Genomic DNA, 20,717 nt, shown 5'->3' with positions numbered 1-20,717 from the left:
TTCCTAGTGGAAGGATTACTCTGCTTCAGTGTGGGAAAGCTCACTACAGTTAAAAATAGGGTTTCCCCACAGTCTTTATATTGACTTAATTGAGTGCATATTGATAGTCAGTTGTAATCATCTAGAAGAGAGTAAAATGACAGAAAAGTTTATATATTGATTGTTTCAAAGAAGGCTGATGGGGCTGTGAAACCAGAAGCTCTTAACGCTGTGACCGAAGACTGAACTTCTCCGTAGGATGCTGCGTCACTCAGCAGTGCTGTGTTTCCCTGAGGAGTTACAAATGTAGCCATATACAGTTCACTCATAGTATTAGTCCCTGGTTGGTCATATGGGAAAGCTGATAAATGTCTCATAGTTAAAAAGTCAAAAAAGTTTATATAGAAAAATAAAACTGAAGATCACTTAAATATAAAGGAAGAATAAAAAGGCAATAGAGACTTATCTTACCAGGCTTTGAGACTTATTGGAAACGTACTGTTATTAAACAGTTTGGTTTAAAAAAAAATTTAAGGACAGAGATATAGGTAAATATTTAAAAATAGATATAAAATATGTAAGCCAGAAAACTCTTTAAATAGTATTTAAATCTTCTGTAGATGGGAAATAAATGCATAATAACTATTCAAGCAGTTGAAGAAATCCTCCCTGAGAAGGAATGTATGTTGATGTTTGGATATAAGCAGGAAAGATTTCTGAATAGTGGAAGAACAATTTAAATTAAGAAAGGAAGGTAGAAATAAAAGCTGAATACATACTAAATACATAAAGAACAGATATAATGACCAAAACTGCCATAGGTCAATGTGAAGACTTAATTGACTTAGTAAAATAATCATTCTACCTATGAGAAGACACACACTAGGTGAAATGTTCAGATTTACAATACGAAATACCCATCACTGTCATGCAGTTTTACTGCATACAGTAATAAACTGTTAAAAGTTTAATACTGATTTATGGAGAAACAGGTAATCTTAATCAACGTAAGTGGGTATTGTAAAATGGTTGTGTTTTTGGAGGTCAGTTTGGCAAGGTGTAAAATCAGATCTGTAAAAGTAGTTGTACTCTTTTACCAGGTACTTAGATTTCAAAAAATATTCTCCAAAAGACTGTCATTCAAGAGGAAGGTAAAAAACCTTTGTGGCCACCTTATTCATGGCAGCAAAAATGTGGAAGCAATTCAGAGTTCTGAGGATAAAGTTGGAGAATCCATCAGCAAAGATATATAGAACCTGACACACAGACTGAGAGTTGACTGTTATTGCTACTGTACTAATGATGTGGATTACATATATATATATATATATATATATATATTTGTTTAAACAGCACTTTATTAAACGTGACTCTAAAATAGAATAAAATTCAGGATAGAATCTATTGAATAAATAAAGCTTATTCTCTAGAATGAACCACTAGAGAGGGAAGTAACTTCCTGCTAATGTTTTATGTCCATAACAATTTTAACATTTTTGAAAATGAGAATTATAATACTTCCTCCATAACAGCGTAACCATTGACATTTTAGAGTGTCCTTTTGCATATTAGGCTATGATGGGTGCTCTACCAGAAGTGTTACCTAACAGTAGTAAAACTGACTTGAAAGGAGAAAGAATCAGAATTGTAAGGAGAACCATAAAATGTTGTCATAAAAGAGCAGCCAGTGTCTTAGTTCTGCATCCAGTCAAGGCAGGGCCAGGGAAATAGTTAACTCTATTCAGTTATGAAAATTGGTGACATTTGCTGGAGCATTTTAATATTATGAGAATGAGCTGATATTTAGAAAATCCTATTTAGATCCTTGCAAGAAAGGTTGGATAGGCTTCTGAAGAGAAGAAAATAAATTAAAAATTTTATGTTTGCTTATTTCCCAAATAATAAATAAAATAAACTAATTTTTACTTCTTGATATAAAACCATTGAGACTGGGCTTGAGTCTAAAAAGATTTCTTTGTACACATCAGGATAATATCACGGCCTCTTTGAAATATTTATGTTAATATAATGTGAAATAAGAACTGTCACATATTATAATGTCAGGTTTCCTTTTAACATTACAGTATTTCTAGATAGTCCTAGGTAGAACTCACTTCAGACTCCTATTTGTTTATATTTAAAAAAAGTCAAGAAAGTTTGAATATAGTGGCAAGGTTATAAAGCAAATTGCTTAAACAATATATAGCCCATTTACTTAGTTTGTAGCAAATGTATCTAAAGTTTTCTCTAAATCTATCTGGTTTCAGTTTTATTTTGCTTTCTTATTTTTGGTTTTGTTTGGATGGAGTCAGAGTACTAGCGTCTTGGGAAAATCTAAACGTGCCATTACCTTCTGATTTTATTATAAACAGGTGGTAGTTATGTGTTTCACCTCAGATGGTATGTTTAGCTTGTTTGAAGATGTTAGAGAAAGCAAATCAAGGAACAAAAGATTAAGAAAAGCATCTATAAGCAAAAAGAAGATGAAAGGAAGAAAATTAAGTTCTTTGGAAATAACCCTCTGTATTTACAAATGATTGCCTGACGGTTTGAAAGGCTGGTCACAGATCATATTCATGTTTATGTTAGTCTCTAGATTATATTTTATTTTGTCCCCTTTCACATTTGAAACTATAGTTTTTCACCTTATTCAGAAAAACCTAAGTAAACTTAGATTCCAGAATAGGATTTTATTTATAGGGTGGGGATAAGTGACAATTTCCAAATCACATTTTTTCAGGTTGATTTAGTTTCTTAAGTGTTTGTTACCTTTTTTAAAGCTGATTTTCACCCTGAAATTTGAATTACTGAAAGTTTATTAACCCTTTCCCAGAGTTGGGAATCTTACTTTCTTGGTTTCCTTTTATTGCACTAAAATAATCCTTAAGACTAAGAATTTCTTAAAAAGCCTGTCTGTGATCTGGGAAATGTTTCCTTTTTGTGGCTCTAAAAGGTATCAAGGCATAATATATTTAACAAGCATACATTGTGTCACTTTTTATTCCACTCTAATCCATTGCGGGGGTAACAAAAAATGTATTATAATAGGTTTAAAGTATCCATGGAGTTGAGAAGGCCACTCTCAGCATTCCTGGGTCTCCATTATTCTGAATTTCATAGATTATACCAGAGTTTCCTGTGTTTGCCAAAGCTTGTATTTTAATGTAAAAATAATACTGTTGTGATTTTTTAACAAAGTCTAACTATTTTCATTCTCTGAATTTTGAAGGCAATCCAGCATCCAGCAGATGAGAAGTTACAAGAGAAGGCGTGGGGTGCAGTTGTTCCACTAGTAGGCAAATTAAAGAAATTTTATGAATTTTCTCAGAGGTTAGGTAAGTTGAAAGTTTTGTCATTATGACTTCCCTAATGAAAAAGACAATTATTGATATTAGAAGTTATTTACAGTATTCTATGTTCACATTACTAAATTTACATGTTACATAGGTAACACAAGCTTGTTACAAGATAACAGCATGATCTTTTTATCATCCCTTTCAATCCAGATCTTAAATTTATCTAGACCATTTTCCTTAATAAATTATAACTTCCATAGGGAAATCTCTGAATTTTTGCAGCTTTAAGGGTCCTATTATGCCTATAATGAGAAACCACTTGGTAGAATTTCTCTCCAGCTCACTAGCAAATCCTATTCCATACGTGGCAATTCATCCTCAGGCTCTTGGGTTATTTAGATTTTTATGTTCTTAAGATCATTGCTAATTATGATCAATTCATGTACCTAAAACTGTACAAGATGAGAAATAGGAGGCTAATGTTAAAGTTATCTAGGGAGTTATTAAGTAAAAAGAATTCAAAACCATCTGCTTTTTCCCTTGAATGGGAAAAATTATTCAGAGATCAGAATTGTCCCTTTAATTTAATGAGTAAGCAAATTGGATTTCTTTTTCTTGGAGAAGGAAGAGGCAGAGCAGGTAAGACTTAGCTGTTTAGCTGCTTGTGTAATCTGAAAGATGTAAATTGGAAGAGCTTTATTTTGTGAAATTGTAAGCATAGAGGAGGAGTAGTATAGATGTGTTATAAATTTGAAACAGTTGAATTTAAGTTTTTGACACGTTTTTATATAGTTTTGATTTTTTAGTCATATAAATATGTTATGTATTCTAAGTGAGTACATACAATTTCATAAGGAAACCAGTACTATAATGTAGAAGTCAACTTGGGGCTCATATGCTAAATGTAGACCTAAGATGTGATTTTTTGACCCACAAGTTTTTTAAAAAATTCCTTATTAGTTGCCAAGTTTTAAAATATTTGTATTTTGTGTGTATGTGTGTGTGTGTGTGTGTGTTGTAATTCTTTGGTTGCTTTGGAGAAATCACTAGGTTAGGCAACAATTAATCCATTGATCTGCCTCTCAGTAGGTGAAGCTAGGTGGCAGACCCACTCTGTGTCCACTAGTTAGGGTATGTGCTTTGTGGTTTGCAGTAGGTCCCTACTACATCCTAGGGTTTTATATCTTGCTCTCTTTATGCCTTTATATTAGCTACTTGGCTATTTGTATTTGCAACCTCTACTTTAAAGTTGAAGTTCCGTTTTTTTTTAAAGTCTTTATTTTTAAAAGAGTAAGAGAATTGCTATTTTTCCTTATATGCAATACACACTGTTAAATGCAAGGGCAAATAATAGTTAAAATAGAAATGTTTGTGTAAATTATCCTTTTCTTACTAGAAATAAGAACTACAAATTATTTTCCCAAGCAGGACAGTCAGTTCTTTCCGTCAGTTATCTATGTAACTTTGTAACTTCAGAGAGCCTAGGTCTTCTCATCTTGCTACCTTCACTTCTACTCAGTTTTTCTTGGTTGCTAGTTCCTAGCAGCTTTTGAAGTTAAATTGCTTTAGATGCTGCTCGGGTCATGCTGTAGCTCATCTTCGTCTCTCAGCATCTGCCAGTGAAAAGAAAGAATACTTGTAAAATAGGCCAAACCAGTCAGGCTTACATGTTTTCTCGTATTTTAACTACTGAAGTTAAATTGGGCTCGTGGTGTGTGTTTCGGCACAGGTGCTGTGTTCCAGCAGACGGTATAGTAACACAGGTAATAGCGAAAAGCTATCAGTTTTTATTCTGTCATGTGGGAGCCTTGAACCTTCATTGCTGTCGTCGAGGGGCTTCTGAAGGGGTGAGCAAAGTACAAATTTGAGTTCTGGTGGTTTGCTCCTCATCTCTTGGCCAGTAACCTCGTTCATAATGTTTCCAGTTTCCTTGCTGACAGGATGTATATCCTTCCTTGCATGTGATGGGAGCTCAGTGATCAATGAGCGAATGAGTGATGGATTAATGAATTCGTACATCTGATATTTCAAATACGTGTTGGGTATTTAGGAGAAGCAATAATAATGGATTTTAGTCTTGGGAGGGATAATGGCCTATCTTTGAATTCTGGTGTTTGCTGTTATTAGCTGTGTGGTCTTGGTTACATCATTCAGTTCTCTGAGCTTCAGTATCCTATCTGGACCTCCGTCCATTGAGCCCTCTGCTTTAAGTCCACTTAACCTCTTGTCTCTTCTCTTTCTACCTCACTGTTGACCGAGAGATGAGGCTGAACACCACAGACAGCACAGAGAGCACCGCACAGTTACCAAGTGGCACGTGGTCCTTCAGAATCCCAAGGAGAGGGTTGCGTGGCTCAAGCACTACAGATAAACCACCGGTGTACTCCAGGAGAGGGACCCTGACCCCTTGGTGGTTTGCATACCTGTAGAGGGACGAGGAAGGGATCACTTGACTAATTTGGAAGGGTTTAACCTTGCTGGCTTGGGAAACATCTTGTACTTGCCTGTTTCAGTCTGAGGCCTTTCTCGGTGGACGCAGCTGCCTGAGGGAAGGTTGTGTGATCAGATGGTTGACAAACTGCTTTGTGTCTCCTCAGTCTTCCTCCTGGTCCAAGGGCTTGTAGGGGTCACCTCCGGAGGTCATAATGATAAGAGTCTAGCCAACACGCTGACTCCTTTTCACTGGGCTAAATTTATCGACATCTATTCAGAAGGTTCTAAGGTGCCCACAATAATTGTTGTCATATCTCTTGGCTGTCTCAAATCCCCCCACGGATCTTCTGAGGATTCAAGGACTGGTCTTTGATAGTTGGTGGAAGGCAGTTGGTGAAAATAAATGGCTCTTGTCTCGAAGGGAGTCCTCTCTTCTCAGTCATCCATCCATTTGTTTCTCTTTCTTGGTCTACTTTGTGGACTCATCTGTTATTTTTCCCTCTCAATTCTTCCTTGCAGCCTTCTTAAGTAGCTTTGGCTTCTGCACTGGTCTACCAGCTAACTTCTGCCAGAATTAGGACTTAAGTAGCCCGCTGATTTCCTCCTTGTCATCTACCTTTTGTAAGAATCATGACCACATGGTTTTCTTTTAGGAGCTTCATCAGAGAGACCCATTCCTAGACGACCTCTTCTTTGACCTCCCTGTCTTTTCAGCTCAGCCAGAGACCTCTGAGCCACCTTCTGGGACCTCTGTCTCTGATTCCCGTCTTGTCGCAGGGCATTATAGTCTGGCAGGACTGGCTTGTATCAGCAGAGGATCCCAGGCTGATTATCTGCTTTGGAGGCAAATAAGCAACCTTGTCATCTTGAGTTTCTTTTCTATGATAGAGCTGCTGTTGAGGGCTTCAGCCCTCCCTGGATAGTTCTCCAGCTGCAGTCATTGGCTGCCCCAGCTCAGCCATGTGACCCAATTCCACCTCTGGGTGTGGGGGTGGGGAGTGTCTCCCATTCCCCAAAGGGGTAGAGCACTTTGAAAGCTGAAGTTAACCCTGAGACTTGTTAAATCTAGGAAATGCAAATTTCTTTCTTTCTTTAACAGCTCTTTTTGTTTTTAAAATAGTTTTTCCAGTTTGCACATCTCTCAGATTTGTTTTCCACTTACATTAATGCCGATACATGGGATGAATATTGGGAGAAGTAATCAATTTTTCAAAATAGCCAATTTTTTTCCTTTTAATTGATCTTCACACCCACTCTTGCACCTCTGTAAGCCATCTATACTCCCACAGTCCACTCTCTACACTGCGGATACAGTGGAGTTTTTAAATGCCAGTCTGATGTCACTACCCTGCTTAAATGGTTTCTCCAGGGACATCAGAGTGACAAGGCCAGGGGGCTTAATATGGCACACAGATCATGTGCCTGTTTAGTCTTCGGTTACTTTCCTTCTTGCCTCTCTGTTCCACCTGCATTGGTCTTGCAGTTTCTCTGCTGCCACGCTCTTCTCCGTTCAGGACCTGGCTCCCTGCCCTGTCTGTGTGCAAACTCTTGCTCATCCATAGTGCATGCGCCAGTCTCAGCCCAGATGTCGCTTACTCAGGAAGACCTTTTCCTGAGTCTTCAACTAGGTAAGGTCCCATTGTCAGGCCTTTCCACAGTGCCGTGTACTTCTCCTTCTTGATACATATCCCAGCTGTAGTAAGTTGTCTGCGTTCTCTATATAACTAGGTTCTGTGTGGGTGCAGGGCATGAGTATCTTCATCTCTGTTTCTCCAGCGCCTGGCACATATTAGACTGTGAATACATTTTCTGACTTATTATAAAAAAAGATAAAAACTGTCATTTGGAGTTGCCATGTGGATTACAGGTAATGTCTGTGAAATGTCTAGCTGAGTACCTGGCACATAATAGACACATAAGGAGTGCTTACTATTAGTAGTAATCAGTAAATTAATCTTTTATAGGGTTATAGATGGCTAATTAGAAAGTTGCTTTATTTGAGAAACAGTTTATTATGGTGGAAGGAATACGGCTGTGAAATCAGGAACACTGAGCATTTACGAGCTTCACCCTTGGACACTCCTGAAACTCAGTTTATCTGTCTGTAATGCCCATGTCATAGTTGATGGTGAAAAGTTAGTTGACAGACTAGGGTTAAGCGTATATAAGTATGGAGTATAAGTTCATAATTGGGTCTTCATAAACAGAGTTGATATTTTTTTAACTTAAACGTTGATGATCTGACATAAATTTGTTATCATTAATAAATGTTTGTTTATTGATCTGGCATTTATTCATTAATGTCAGATCACCATCTAACTCTGTAAGCTCTTGTTTTCTAAGAATAGAATCTAGCATTGTTTTCTGATTCTGTAATCTGTAACTGAATTAGTATGAAGTGTAATATCAGTATTTTTTTGAAGTGAAATATCAGTATTTCCATTTTTATACACACTATTTACTAGTCTGGCATTCCAAAAGTAGCAGTTGTTTTAAAGGGACAGTTTTACTTACATAATGAATTAGAACATCTATATTATGGTCCTGAGATGCCAGGCTCCAAAACACTCAGGAAGCTAATTATTAAACAGAATATTTGGTTTCCTTTTATAGCTGAAAGAGAGCAGTTTGTGTTTATAAATAAACAGCATATTCAAAGTATGTAAAGTTGGCAATTCATTCATACCCATGTTACAGATTTGACTCTGTGGCCACAGTGCCACTTGAAGAAGTTACTCAGCTGTAGGTAACAGTTACCATTTCATAAAAATCAACACTGTGTAGAATGTGAAAATAATATAAAATTTGTCCTTTGATCCTGGAATTTAATTCAAATTCATACTCTGCATGATTTTGAATTTGGGTTTATGGAAATTGAATTAGTCACTTTAGGGTTTTTATTCTGTTAAACAGTATTCAGTTTGAGTGTTACGTTTAGATAATCTGGCTTTTAAAGAGACGTAAGTTTTATGGGAATTGAAATAGATTAAAAAATGCTCACTTTTTAATAAACAAGTATCACAGAGATACAGATAACATTTTAACCTTTTTTTTCTTTAGAAGCAGCATTAAGAGGTCTTCTGGGAGCCTTGACAAGTACCCCATATTCTCCCACCCAGCATCTAGAGCGAGAGCAGGCTCTTGCTAAACAGTTTGCAGAAATTCTTCATTTTACACTCCGGTTTGATGAACTCAAGGTAGGATTGTTTTGCTGGCCCTTGTATGAAACTCATGAGTCTTCCAATAAGCACTAGGAGGAAATGCCTGGAGACCTTGTTAAAAGGTGTTTGAATGATGTCTGCTGGTTTTTAGCAAAAATAGGAAACTGGATTTAAAAATTATACAGGCCTTTTGATACATACGTAGCCAGTGGCACATTACCCAGTATTCAGTCTTCATTTAACTTAATTTTGAAAATCATCTCTGAAACAATATGACCTTTTCTAATATTGTTTTTCCTGCTCATCCCCAGTTTTTTCCAACATTCTTTTATATAAAAATGTTAAGATATTTTTTCTTTCTTCCTTGCTTTCTCCCACCCCACCTCACCCCTCCCCTCCCTCCCTCCTTCCCTTTCTCTCTCCCCCCACCTCCCCTTCCTATCTATCTACCTATAAATGTCCTTTTGTTAGAAAGAGTGAGTGTTAAAGAAAGAAGCATTGGATTGCATATCAGGAGACCTGAGTCCCACTGAGGCTCTGTCACAGTAACCAGTTAGGAGGCACAGGTCCTTTGACTTTTCAGGGCCTCAGGTACCTTGTCTAGAAAATGGAACAGCTAGATTCCTAACTCCAACATTGTATAAACATTGTATCATAGACAACTCTTCTCTCTTATTAATACTTTTGAGCATACATGATTTGTATATAAAATTTTAGTCTGAAGATTGCCCTTTTGACCACACACACACACACACTTTTATTGTAATAATCCAAAATGAGTGCTTATACTTTCCTTTTTGTTTTTATTTATTTGGTAATACTATTTTTTGGTAAACAACCTTTTGGTATATTACCTGAAATTAATGAAAAGAAGAAGGAAGGTATAGTGACCATGACTGAAAAACAGTCTGCCCAGTTTTACATGTTCAGTTAATGACTGTGTACAGTGTTATATAATTGAAGTACAAAGAGTGATCTTGGGTGATACTGATTTTGTTCTTAAAATGGTATTACAAATTAGGGAATATTATTTAACTAGTTAAAGCTGTATTTAGTAGATCTTTCACTTAATTTTTATATACTATCATTTAGCACATAATACCTTTTTCTTTCATAAATATCCTCTTCAGATGACAAATCCTGCCATACAGAATGATTTCAGCTATTACAGAAGAACATTGAGTCGTATGAGGATTAATAATGTTCCAGTAAGTTAATTCTTTGAATTAAGGGGTGGTAATAATAATTCAGTTCTCAGTTTGTTCAGTTTATTCTTTTATTTGTTCATTCATTCACATAAAGCTGAAGCTAGTAATAAAGTTAGTAATTATTGGCAGCCATAGCTGTGGAAGATGCAGCAGAATGTAGCAAACTGTATGGTACTTGCCTGTTTTCCACTCAGTCCCTTCACCCATGATATCTTCTGTAAAACTGCTTTTTGTCTATATAACATTGATGTTTACAGAATTTCTCTTTGTGTTCTCATTTTAACTGCACAAAAATTTTGTGAATTAGTGGTTATGAGTTTTTGGTCCCCGTATTCTTAGAATGGAAAAATCCTGGAGAGAAATTGAATAGGAGAAATAGTGGCAGGAAGGGAGAGTGAGGTCTTGGACTTGGAGCACTTCTGTGTCTGATACGCCTGTTTGAGACAGTGGCTTCTGTACCTGTTGGCTTTTCTAGCATAGCATCTCTTCTAGATTCTTTAGGCTTGTTAGCCTCTTAACTTCTCCTCATCTAAAGCTGTTAATACCCTTTTCTACCTCCAAGACATCAAATTCCAGGCTTATCTTCTACTAGTTGCTGCCCCTTATTACATTGACTCCACTGAATTACACTCTACCGAGTAATTTGAAAGCATACTCTTTCCTCCTGCTGGTTGGAATACCTTACGTATCTGCCCACTGTCACCCGCAGAAGCCTAACTCTTCCATGTCCATTTTAGTTTCTTCCAGTCTAACTTAGTCTTTCCCTCACCCTCTTTTTCTGTCATTGTCTCTTAGCATGTTATTTTGGATGCTGCATGGATACTTATGTGCTCCTAATAGAGGCAGGGTACAGTGTCATAGCCTTCTTTCTGTCCTGTAGCTTTTAGAATGATCCCTTGTATACAGTAGGCAGCCTATCAAGGTTTTATTTAATTGCTTAATATCATTTAAAATATTTTTAAAGAAGTTAATCTTCTTAAAAATGTCTTAATATTTTTTAATCTTTCTGTTTTAAAGAGTAAGCATTGTGTACACTTCAGGATCTGACACTTAATTTAATAAGTGTTAGATTATCTTTTATAATTAATAATTTATGAACTGATACCAAGTGCTCTTATTTTCCACACAGGCGGAAGGAGAAAATGAAGTAAATAATGAATTGGCAAATCGAATGTCTTTGTTTTATGCTGAGGCAACCCCCATGCTGAAAACCTTAAGCGATGCCACAACAAAATTTGTATCAGAGGTAAGCATTGCCTAGGAAGGTGTTCTTTGCATTGTTACTCTTCTGCTACATCCGCTCCATCAAGCAGTCTTACTGGCTCTCCCTGCAAAATACACCCTGAATCTGGAAACTTAACCCTTTGCTTCCTTTTCCTCCCACTCCAGATCAGCCCCCCACTTCTCACCTGGACTGTTGGATTCATGCTCTTACTATTCTTATTTCTCCCACTCTTGATCCAGTACAGTCCTTTCTCCAAAGAGCAGCCAAGTAATCTTAAAATATAAGCCACATTCCCTCCCTTCTCTGCCTAAAATGTTTCCAGTGACTTCCTAGTACCCATAGGGTCAAATCTCAGTACCTTGTGGCTTATGAGGCCTTGTCTGTGCATGTGGTTGTTTCCATTCAGCTCTATAGTGTGCGTGCTTCTTGGGAGAAGGGAGGATCTTGGCTCATAGCTGTATCCTTGGAGCCTAAAATAGTACCTAGAACTAGTGCATTTTTAGACAAAATTAAGAGTAGGAACCAAACTTTAAAGTTGCTGATTTTTTATGTTATGCTAGGTTTTAAATTATTCTTAAGTAATAACTGTCACTTTTACTTTTTTTGTTCTCCATACACTTCTACAGAATAAAAACTTACCAATAGAAAATACCACAGATTGTCTAAGCACCATGGCTAGTGTGTGCAGAGTCATGCTTGAAACACCGTGAGTATTTGCTGAGCTTTTTCTCTTAATCAGTCCTGTTGAAATGATTGCTCAGATATGAATATATCATATTTAGAAGCTGGAAATAAGTATATCCCAATATGTAATGCTAACATATGAACAAAATTAAAATAGTTTGACAGCTTAATGTAAATTCTGGTAAAGTATAAAGCACAGTTGGTTTTCAGGTGCCTCAGACCAGTCAGACTGACTTAGACTCTTCAGAGTGGGGATTTTGTGGTGCTTTTTTGAGAGCAGGGGAAGAGCTTTAAAGCTCTTCTGGTTGTGCCTCTCGTAAGTTTTCTCACTCCCTTTTTGCTGAAGGGCTAGAGTTACTCTGCTTACCCCGTCTCTCAGTGTTAGTTCTCATTGCCGCCCCCGCTGCCAATTAACCTGAATTCTCTTCTGGGTTTCTCTTCTCTCTCAAGCCAGTTGTAACAGACCACAGTGTTTTCTGGCTTGACTTTCCTGTCAGCAGGCAGAAAGAATTCCTCCCGCATCCCTGAGTTATATATGGTTTTACTAGATGACTAGTGTTTGTGGAGCTTTTTGTTTTCCAAAGCACTGTTACGCACTCACCTTACTGGACACCTGTGAAGTGAGAGGGCAGCCACTAGTCGTCATCATCCTCTTCCTCCGGGGGAGCGCGGTCCTGGAAAGTGCAGGGACTTACGTACAGGTGCTGGCTGACCCCGCACGTGCGCCTGAATGTCTCCATTCTGGTTCTGGACTTGTTCTTCAGTGCCGTGTTACCTTCTAACATAGACAGAATTCTGTTTCCTTTTTCCCAAATGAGAGAAGAATATGATAGAATTTTAGGAAATTAAAATCCAGTATTACAGTAATGTGTGTAGATCAAGTTAGCCTCTAAATAGCAAACATAACTTGCTCTATTAAGCTGGTGGCTTTTTTCGTCATATTGGTGATGACAGCCTTTTAAAGCACCAATCCCCAAACTTTTACTTTGGGGCTACTTTTGATTTCTCTAGAATTGTCTGATTTCTGCTAAGCAGAAAGGGTAATGTGCCAAGGTGCATGTATGTAAGTCATAACTGTCCCCCCGCCCTCCCGCCTCATTTCTCTGGGAATCTCGTTGCAGAGAAGGTGGGAGTATAGTGTTAGCATCCCTTTTAGATATCAACAGGATACAATTTTCAGCGTCAACTAAGAGTTGAATCAGCTCATGAATTTGTGATGTGCCTCATCCATCCATCTCTTTTCTACCCTCCAGGGAATACCGAAGCAGATTTACAAATGAAGAGACAGTGTCATTCTGCTTGAGGGTAATGGTGGGCGTCATAATACTCTATGACCACGTACATCCAGTGGGAGCATTTGCCAAAACTTCAAAAATTGATGTAAGTTATATGGTTTTTAATAATTCCCAATAATTTCCATAAATGGAAACCATAAGCTTTCATTTAAAGAGCTGACAAGCTGCGCTCTACCACAGAATTTAGTTTTTATAGTTCCTGATAATTTTGGATTTTGGTTTCCTCTGCTCTCTTGTGGTAGTTCTTACAACCTAGTACACAGAGGGAGTAGAATGACTGAAGGATAACTTACTGTCTTCTAGAGATCTCCTTGTAGGGAAACCTCAGTACTCATCAAGGTACTTCTGCATATTTGGCAATATCTATAAATAATCAGACACAGAATTTTTTTTTAACTATATGCTTTCATTCCTTTGGCCAGAGGCCATTTTAAACGAAAGATTTACTTCCAAATGTATATTAAAAGCTCATAGAGGCGCCCCAGTGAAAAAAATGGAAGACAGTGTATTTTCCCTCCTCCCTCCAGTGATCATAATTGGTGGCTATAGCCTGGGTTTTTCACCTTTTCTCTCCTCACACTTTTATGTCTGGTTCATAAGAATTATAACCAGTGTTCAGTTAGAATTGTCTTCCAGTTTCCCTTTCCCAGCGAGTTCAGGCTCTTAGCATTTCATTTGTAGGTTACTGATTCTAGTCTGTCTGCCTGCCTTCATTCGTATCTATCCTATATAAAGAGAAATAAGTTAATATTTATTGAGTGATTACTGTGTCCCAGGAATTTTAACGTTTATTCTCTAATTTAACTCTGAAAATGCTCTTAGGATGTAGGTGTTATTTCCCCTGTACTAATAGAGAAATAATGTTTAGAGAGATTTGTAATACAATTGCTAGTGAATTAATAGCACATCAGGATTTTGAACCCATATCTCCATGGCTTCCAAAGCCTGCGGTATTTCTACTATGATGTGCTTTTTCACAATAATCACACTCATCTTCCTTACATATCATCTTCATTGAGTTGTTCCCTTCTTTAATAGCCTGTAACAAGTCCCTGCTGCCATCTCCATCAGTTCCGAATGAGTCATCCTGGCCTTCAAGGCCCTCTGTAAATTCTCCAGTGCGGGTCATCTCAGCTCTGCAAAATGCTGTCCTCTGTGTGTGATGAACTTTCTTACTTTCGTCATGGTGTTCAGCTACCTAGAAGGCGCCTCTTTTCCTTACCAGTGTGTCTATTCCTTCCTTTAAAAGGCTACTCAGCACCTTTTCCAGGAAGTCCGCCCTTAGTAAACCCTTAGTTTTCTCATTGGTGTGGGTGGTGCTTCAGTTTGTCTGATTTGGTTCCCTAAAAGTTTGCTTGACTGACAAACTGAAAATAACACTTGGATGGATTTTTTTCTCCCCTATTCTAAGAATAATTATTTTGACATCTCGTGTGTAATTTTTCACGAGTTCCATTGTTATACTGCTGGTTTAAGTATTACTATTTTGAGAATAAATGTTAGATGAAAAAAAAAGATGTTTCACCTTTTTTGTTTCCTTTTCTCTTTAGATGAAAGGTTGTATCAAAGTTCTTAAGGACCAACCTCCTAATAGTGTAGAAGGTCTTCTCAATGCTCTCAGGTGTGTATATATACAGATACATACGTATAAATTATGTAAGAAACACTTCAAAATATGACTAGCACAAGGGATGTGAATATAAATTTTCAAATTAGAAATGTGAGGCTTTCATATTGCTTATTGTTAATCTTGCTTTTAAATAATGGTTCCAATATTTTTTTAATGAAGAGTGTGTCTCTGTGTGGGTGTGCGCGCACGCGCGCATGCACAAATTAGAATAGCAGCTTCATTTCTTTGCTTGAGTTTGGCTTTCACTTTTTGCCCTTCTTGATTGTGTATTTTTTTAATAAAAGTAATTTTTTAAAAATTAAAAAAACCGGAAAATTTAAAGAAAAATATTGAAACCTAACTATTTTGAAATAAACCACTATTAACATTTTGGCATATATCCTTCCATAGGTTTTTGTTTTTGTTTTGAACACTTGTGTATAGTCATAGCTCTGTATAAGTTATCTTTTTACAATATAATACCATACAAACTGTTTTATAACTGGCACTTTCCCCTTAGAATAGTGTAATTACATTTCTGTGTTCACAGTACAGATCTCTGTTATTTTTGTGCATGTTGTGTAGTATTTTTTACAATGACAATGAAGTAGTCATTATTTGGTGTCCTCTCAGCTTGGACTTAGTTGATTTAGTTACTGAAACGCCTAAGAACCCTGGAGTATTTTTAAATGAAAATCTCAGCACATTATAACATCTTGACTATAGAGATTTAGTCAGTAGTATAATTTCCTAACATGCAGGATGATTTGCTTGTTACTTATTTTGTGTTTGAACAAAAATTACATGAACACTTCAGTGCATTGTAGTTCACAGAATAGAATAGAATGATTTCCAGTTTAGTATATACTCCCCACGTGTTTTGTGAGAAAAACAGATTATTATTCCTTTTAAATACTTAACCACACCTGGTACATCATAAAGCAAAATCTGTGTTGTGTCATTTCAGCTGAGTGGAACCATCAAACTATTTTATTAAGATTATGAAAAGTATCCTCTGAGCAGTGACTGCCTGAATAAAGGAGACGTATTCTAAATGAATACCAGAATGATTAAGGAATATAGTGGAACAACAAAAATCCTTATAGTGTCAAATTGTTTCAACCATAAGCCTATCAAAAACCTTAAGTTTTGGGGATTTTTTATCTAGAGGTTTTCATTGGTTTTACTAAGATTGATGTTCTTGTGAGTCTTTCCTCCTTGATCCCTTCCTGAGGACCCCCTATGTCCCAGTCAGCCTGACTTTTTTCTCAACCCCTCTTCTCTCTGATTGGTTAGACTCTTCCAAAGCCAGCAAGTGACAAGAAATCTTTTTTTTAAAGTAAGAGGTAATAGAAGCCTAGGAGGTTTTAGGATTATGTATTTCTTTACCCTGAAGGGACTGTGCTTCAAACGTTAATTTAAAATCCTAGAGTTCACTTTTATTTTTCAAAGTTAAAAGCAGTTCAGTGTAGGGCAAAGGAGGGCAGTGGCGGTGAGTGAGGGGGTTGAAGCCTCCTATACAGCAATCTGTGTTTGAGGGAAAGGGGAAGAAAAGCACCACTGAGGCAAGAGCCACCTGTCAGTTTTAAGTTTTCTATCCAAGCATATAATGGAGATCAGCAAATAAAGGTTTGTTGTGGGGGCAGCTCTTGAACTGTTTTTGTCCATGGTGAAACATACGTTCTGTTTCTGGTTCTTATTTTTCACCTGAGAAGTATACTTGTTGCAAGGTAGTCGTGATTATAATTAATAGCATTTTTATGTCACTGTAAATTTACAGTGCAGTTTCACGTGTGTGACTTTACTGAGTCTTTGCCAAAGCTTAGTAAGGGAGGTGGTGGTTGTGGGGTGATGGGGGGCTGTCTCCATCATATACCTTAAGCTCTTGAGAGACTTAAAGATTACATAGCTAATAAATGTTGGAATCTATTTTCAGATTCAGCGTTTTGTTCTTGAAATCCCATATACTTGATGCTCTGTCATTGAGCCTTGGGTTTACAATGAGTTTGAACTTTAGTGTCTTTGGAATCATCTGGATGGAAAGGGGAATGCAGATTCCCAGATTACCACCTCCAGAGAGTCTCTGTGTTAGTTCTGGGGTGGGGCTCAGGCACTTCATTTTACAAATAAATACCCAATCTGATATAGGTACTGGTATTTTGAGAAACACTGCTTCAACTAAATTAACGTAGCCCTTAATATGCTTCACTCAGAGCTAAGAAGATATTGTTAAGAAAGCATTTCGGAATCCCCAAAGTGCTGTCAAGTGTTGTTATTTCCACCTCTACAAAAGAGAACACATGCTTGCTGCATTGTTTTCTTTTTTAGTGAATAGCCAGTTTATTAGAGATGCTCCCTCCATCATTTTCCTCTGAGCCAATTTTTAAATAGGAGTTTAACTGCACACATAAATATGCTGCTTATTTTGAATGCTTTTCTGTAGTAATGATAAAATACCTCCAGCTTATAATGTGTGATTAAGAGAAAGCAACAAGCCACGTCTACATTTTACAGGCGGAGAGTTGGAACCAAGTGCCTTTGATCATGAGAGAGAGAGAGAGAGCGAGCTAGAGCTGGGAGTTCAGGTTCAGTGCTAGGTAATTGCCTTCTTTATTAAGTTCAAGAATAAAGGTAAATCATAGTTGCTTTTTTTCAGTAGAATAGTCATAGGCACTTGGAAAAGGCCTTTGTGTTTGTGCATAAAGTGGAATAACAACATACGTGCTGACACATTATTTTCACACATTAGATGCCATTGGCCTTGTCTCGGTGAGAGTGGTGCTGGGACATGCCTCTGGTTGGCTCTGTCCTGAAGGATCTGAGAGCAGCTGAAGCTCATGATCACATCCCTCCAGAGGGATGAGAGCTTGTGTCTGTGTAGAGAGGACAGCAGTCACCACTCTGGGGCGGGCACAGGCTACTGCTCAGTAGCAGGACTTCACAGTAGGTTCTTTGTTGTGCATGTTACTTGGCTCTTTCCACTACCCAGTTGTTTAAAGGAGATGGAAACAATAGAAATGAAGAGATGGATGTTGAAATTTCTTATTTCCTGACGTCAGTGGGATTATGTGTAGCTATGTATACTTTATCTGCACTTGGGAAATAAAACAGAAAGGTTAAGTCTCTGCTACATCACCTACCACTTAATTAGCATATTATTTACGTCTTTAAGGATTTTCTTGAGTTCAGGTACTTTTTTCAGTTTTTAAATTGATTCGAAATGAACCTAACAAGAATTGAGTTTAAATTTCTTTGACACAGAGAGACCATCTATGTGTGCACCTGCTTAAAATGATGCATTTCTTAAAGACTATATTTGTAAGTCAAATTAACTGATCCAGTATTAAAGTTCTGTCTGAATTATCTCCAAAGTATATCCCACATTCAGGCATTGAGCACCTGTTTCCGTTGCTCCTAATCTGGTCCAAGTCTTGGTCCCTGAGACCCTGTCCCAGCCCCTGGTTGGTCCTCTGCTGCTCCTCCCTGCGCTTCTCCCTCAACAGCCAGAGTGGAATCACACATCCCTGCCCTGTTCAGCATCCTCCACTGGCTTTCACTGCCCTCGGAATAATCTCCAAACTCTTCACTGTGGCCCATGGTTTCTGCATGACCTAGTCTCCAAGGCCCTGTCCAGTACTTCCCTCCTCTGCTCCTAATGCCCCTTCTGCAATTTTATCTTTCTCCCTCTGCTAGATTGTAAACTCCTGGAACAACACCTGACACATTGTAGGCCTGCTTATTGAATTTCTGCTATTAAAAAGGATCCAATTGTGAATCTTCTTATAAAATAATAATCACTCTTAATGATTCTTTTTTAGGTTCTTAATTTGCATTCACTTATAGCAATATATCTTATATTTGCTTATAGCAAAGCACATCTGCCTGGAAATAAGGCACTTAGAATTTAAACAGTTTGGGGTATGACAGAACTGTAGTAGTGGAACTGTTTTACATACCGAATAGAACAGGGATTGGCAAACCTTTTTGTAAAGGGCCAAAGAATAAGCAAGTATTTTAGGATTTGTGGGCCATGTGGTGTCTGTCACAGCTATTCAGCTTGGCCGTTGTAGGAAGAAAGTAATCATAGACAATACTTAAATGAATCAACAGGGCTCTGTTCCAGTAAAATTGTATATATATTAACATGAAATGCTAATTTTTGACTTTTTCTCCTAGACATTTAAAAATGTAAAAATATGCTTAGCTCACAGGCCAGACAAAAATAGGTGGTGGATTGGATCTGACCCACAGGCTATAATTTGTCATCCCCTGATGTGGAGCAACAATTATCTTCCCTGCGTGGGAAATTACAGCTAATTGTTTACTTTAGAATTTAACTAGATCATTTCAACAAGGTGCTTCTAAATAAGTTCAACAGCTGTTGGATTTTCTGTTTAAAAGGTGGTTGGGAACTTAAGCCAGCAGGCCCTGAAGAGGGTGAAAGCTGGAACGAAGGGGCATGATCTGTGAGCGAAGACTGCCTGGCCCGTTGCTCCTCTTGTCATAATTGTAGAGCCTGATGCGGGTTATGTTTGTTTGTTTGTTTGTCTCTTTAACTCCCTGAAATGGATGCGTTTCACTTTTAGGTACACAACAAAACATCTGAATGATGAGACTACCTCCAAGCAGATCAAATCCATGCTGCAATGACAGTTCTGGAATAAGCACCTGCTGTAGACAGAAGACAGTATTCTGCAGTGACTGAGAATGCACAGTTTTTAGTGATTGCAATTACTATCTCATTTACTCTTGCTTTTTATTTCTTTCCTCTGTTCCTCCTCCCTCTTTTTTAATCATGTTCTTGTTCTTAAGACTTCATTTCTGTGCCAAAATCAGTAAAGTTATACTCTGAAGGGACATTGTCCTTTCAAACAGGCCATCTAAGGCAGCTAATTATGCATTGCATTGGGGTCTCTACTGAGGAAAATTCTGTGACTTGAACTAAATATTTTTAAATGTGGATTTTTTTTGAAAACTAATATTTAATATTGCTTCTCCTGCATGGCAAAACTGCCTATTCTGCTATTTAAAAACCCTCAATGACTTTATTTTCTACTGCCGCTTTTTTCATGTGCAGCCAAAATGAAAATGTTTAAATTAACTGTGTTGTACAAATGGTACCCAACACAAACTTTTTTTAAATTAGTAAGACTTTTGTTTAAAGTTTTAAGTTTGCATTTTGACTTTTTTTGTAAGGATGTATGTTGTGTGTTTAACCTTTATTAACTAACGTTAAAAACTGTGATGTGTGCGTAGAATATTACGTATGCATGTTCATGTTTAAAGAATGGCTGTTGATGATAAAATAAAAATCAGCTTTCATTTTTCTAAGTGTGGCTTGGTTTACTGATGTTTTGTTTTTAGGCTTCTCGAGCTTTCCCCCATGTGTATTTTTATGGAGTGCATATACACATTACATAAGAATTACATGATTCTTTTGGGGGAGAACTAGGTCTTTTAATTTTTTTTCTTTATTTAATTGCTCTTAAAATCTAGCTAAGTGCAGTAAGACTAGTGACCTTGTCATTATGTGACTTTTATCCTTGATCTACTCTTGTTTGGATGTAGTCATAGAAGGAAGACTACTCTTGCTTGATTGGTACCGCCCAGAAGCAAGAAGGTAGCAACTAGGGTGTGGAGGGAAGAACAGCCCGTGATACTGGGCGGAGAGTGAGTGGAGGAGGGACTTCCCAGGAGAAATTGAAGGCCAGGGTGTCACTAGTGGTAGGAAACTCACGTGCCTATTATTTTAAGATCATAAAGCCTTACTCATGAAATCTAAGTGTCCTGATTGGGAGAAGCTGCTTAATGTTTGTCTAGTCCAGCC

General features: G+C 37.4%; 1 protein-coding gene and 1 non-coding gene across 9 annotated transcripts in view; both read left to right on the top strand.

Annotated features, from left to right (window-relative positions):
- Positions 1–20,221, top strand: part of CYRIB (CYFIP related Rac1 interactor B) — a 135,024-nt gene extending 114,803 nt beyond the window's left edge. For all 8 annotated transcript variants that reach the window (XM_074353069.1, XM_074353072.1, XM_010972643.3 and 5 more), the window contains 8 exons: positions 3,209–3,314; positions 8,769–8,905; positions 10,000–10,077; positions 11,207–11,323; positions 11,929–12,008; positions 13,240–13,366; positions 14,832–14,902; positions 19,477–20,221. In XM_074353069.1, coding sequence (XP_074209170.1) covers positions 3,209–3,314; positions 8,769–8,905; positions 10,000–10,077; positions 11,207–11,323; positions 11,929–12,008; positions 13,240–13,366; positions 14,832–14,902; positions 19,477–19,540 — 780 coding nt within the window. In that variant the 3' untranslated portion in view covers positions 19,541–20,221. The remainder of the gene's footprint in view (positions 1–3,208; positions 3,315–8,768; positions 8,906–9,999; positions 10,078–11,206; positions 11,324–11,928; positions 12,009–13,239; positions 13,367–14,831; positions 14,903–19,476) is intronic.
- Positions 158–285, top strand: LOC123613571 (small nucleolar RNA SNORA25). Its single transcript, XR_006720942.1, has one exon. It is a non-coding gene; the product is annotated as a small nucleolar RNA SNORA25 (small nucleolar RNA).
- Positions 20,222–20,717: the final 496 nt, after the last annotated feature.

The sequence above is a fragment of the Camelus bactrianus genome, chromosome 25 (assembly GCF_048773025.1).
Source record: "Camelus bactrianus isolate YW-2024 breed Bactrian camel chromosome 25, ASM4877302v1, whole genome shotgun sequence".
In the NCBI taxonomy this organism is placed as follows: Eukaryota; Metazoa; Chordata; class Mammalia; order Artiodactyla; family Camelidae; genus Camelus; species Camelus bactrianus.
The sequence above is the reverse complement of the archived record's forward strand: the minus strand, read 5'-3'. Positions and strand labels throughout refer to the sequence as shown.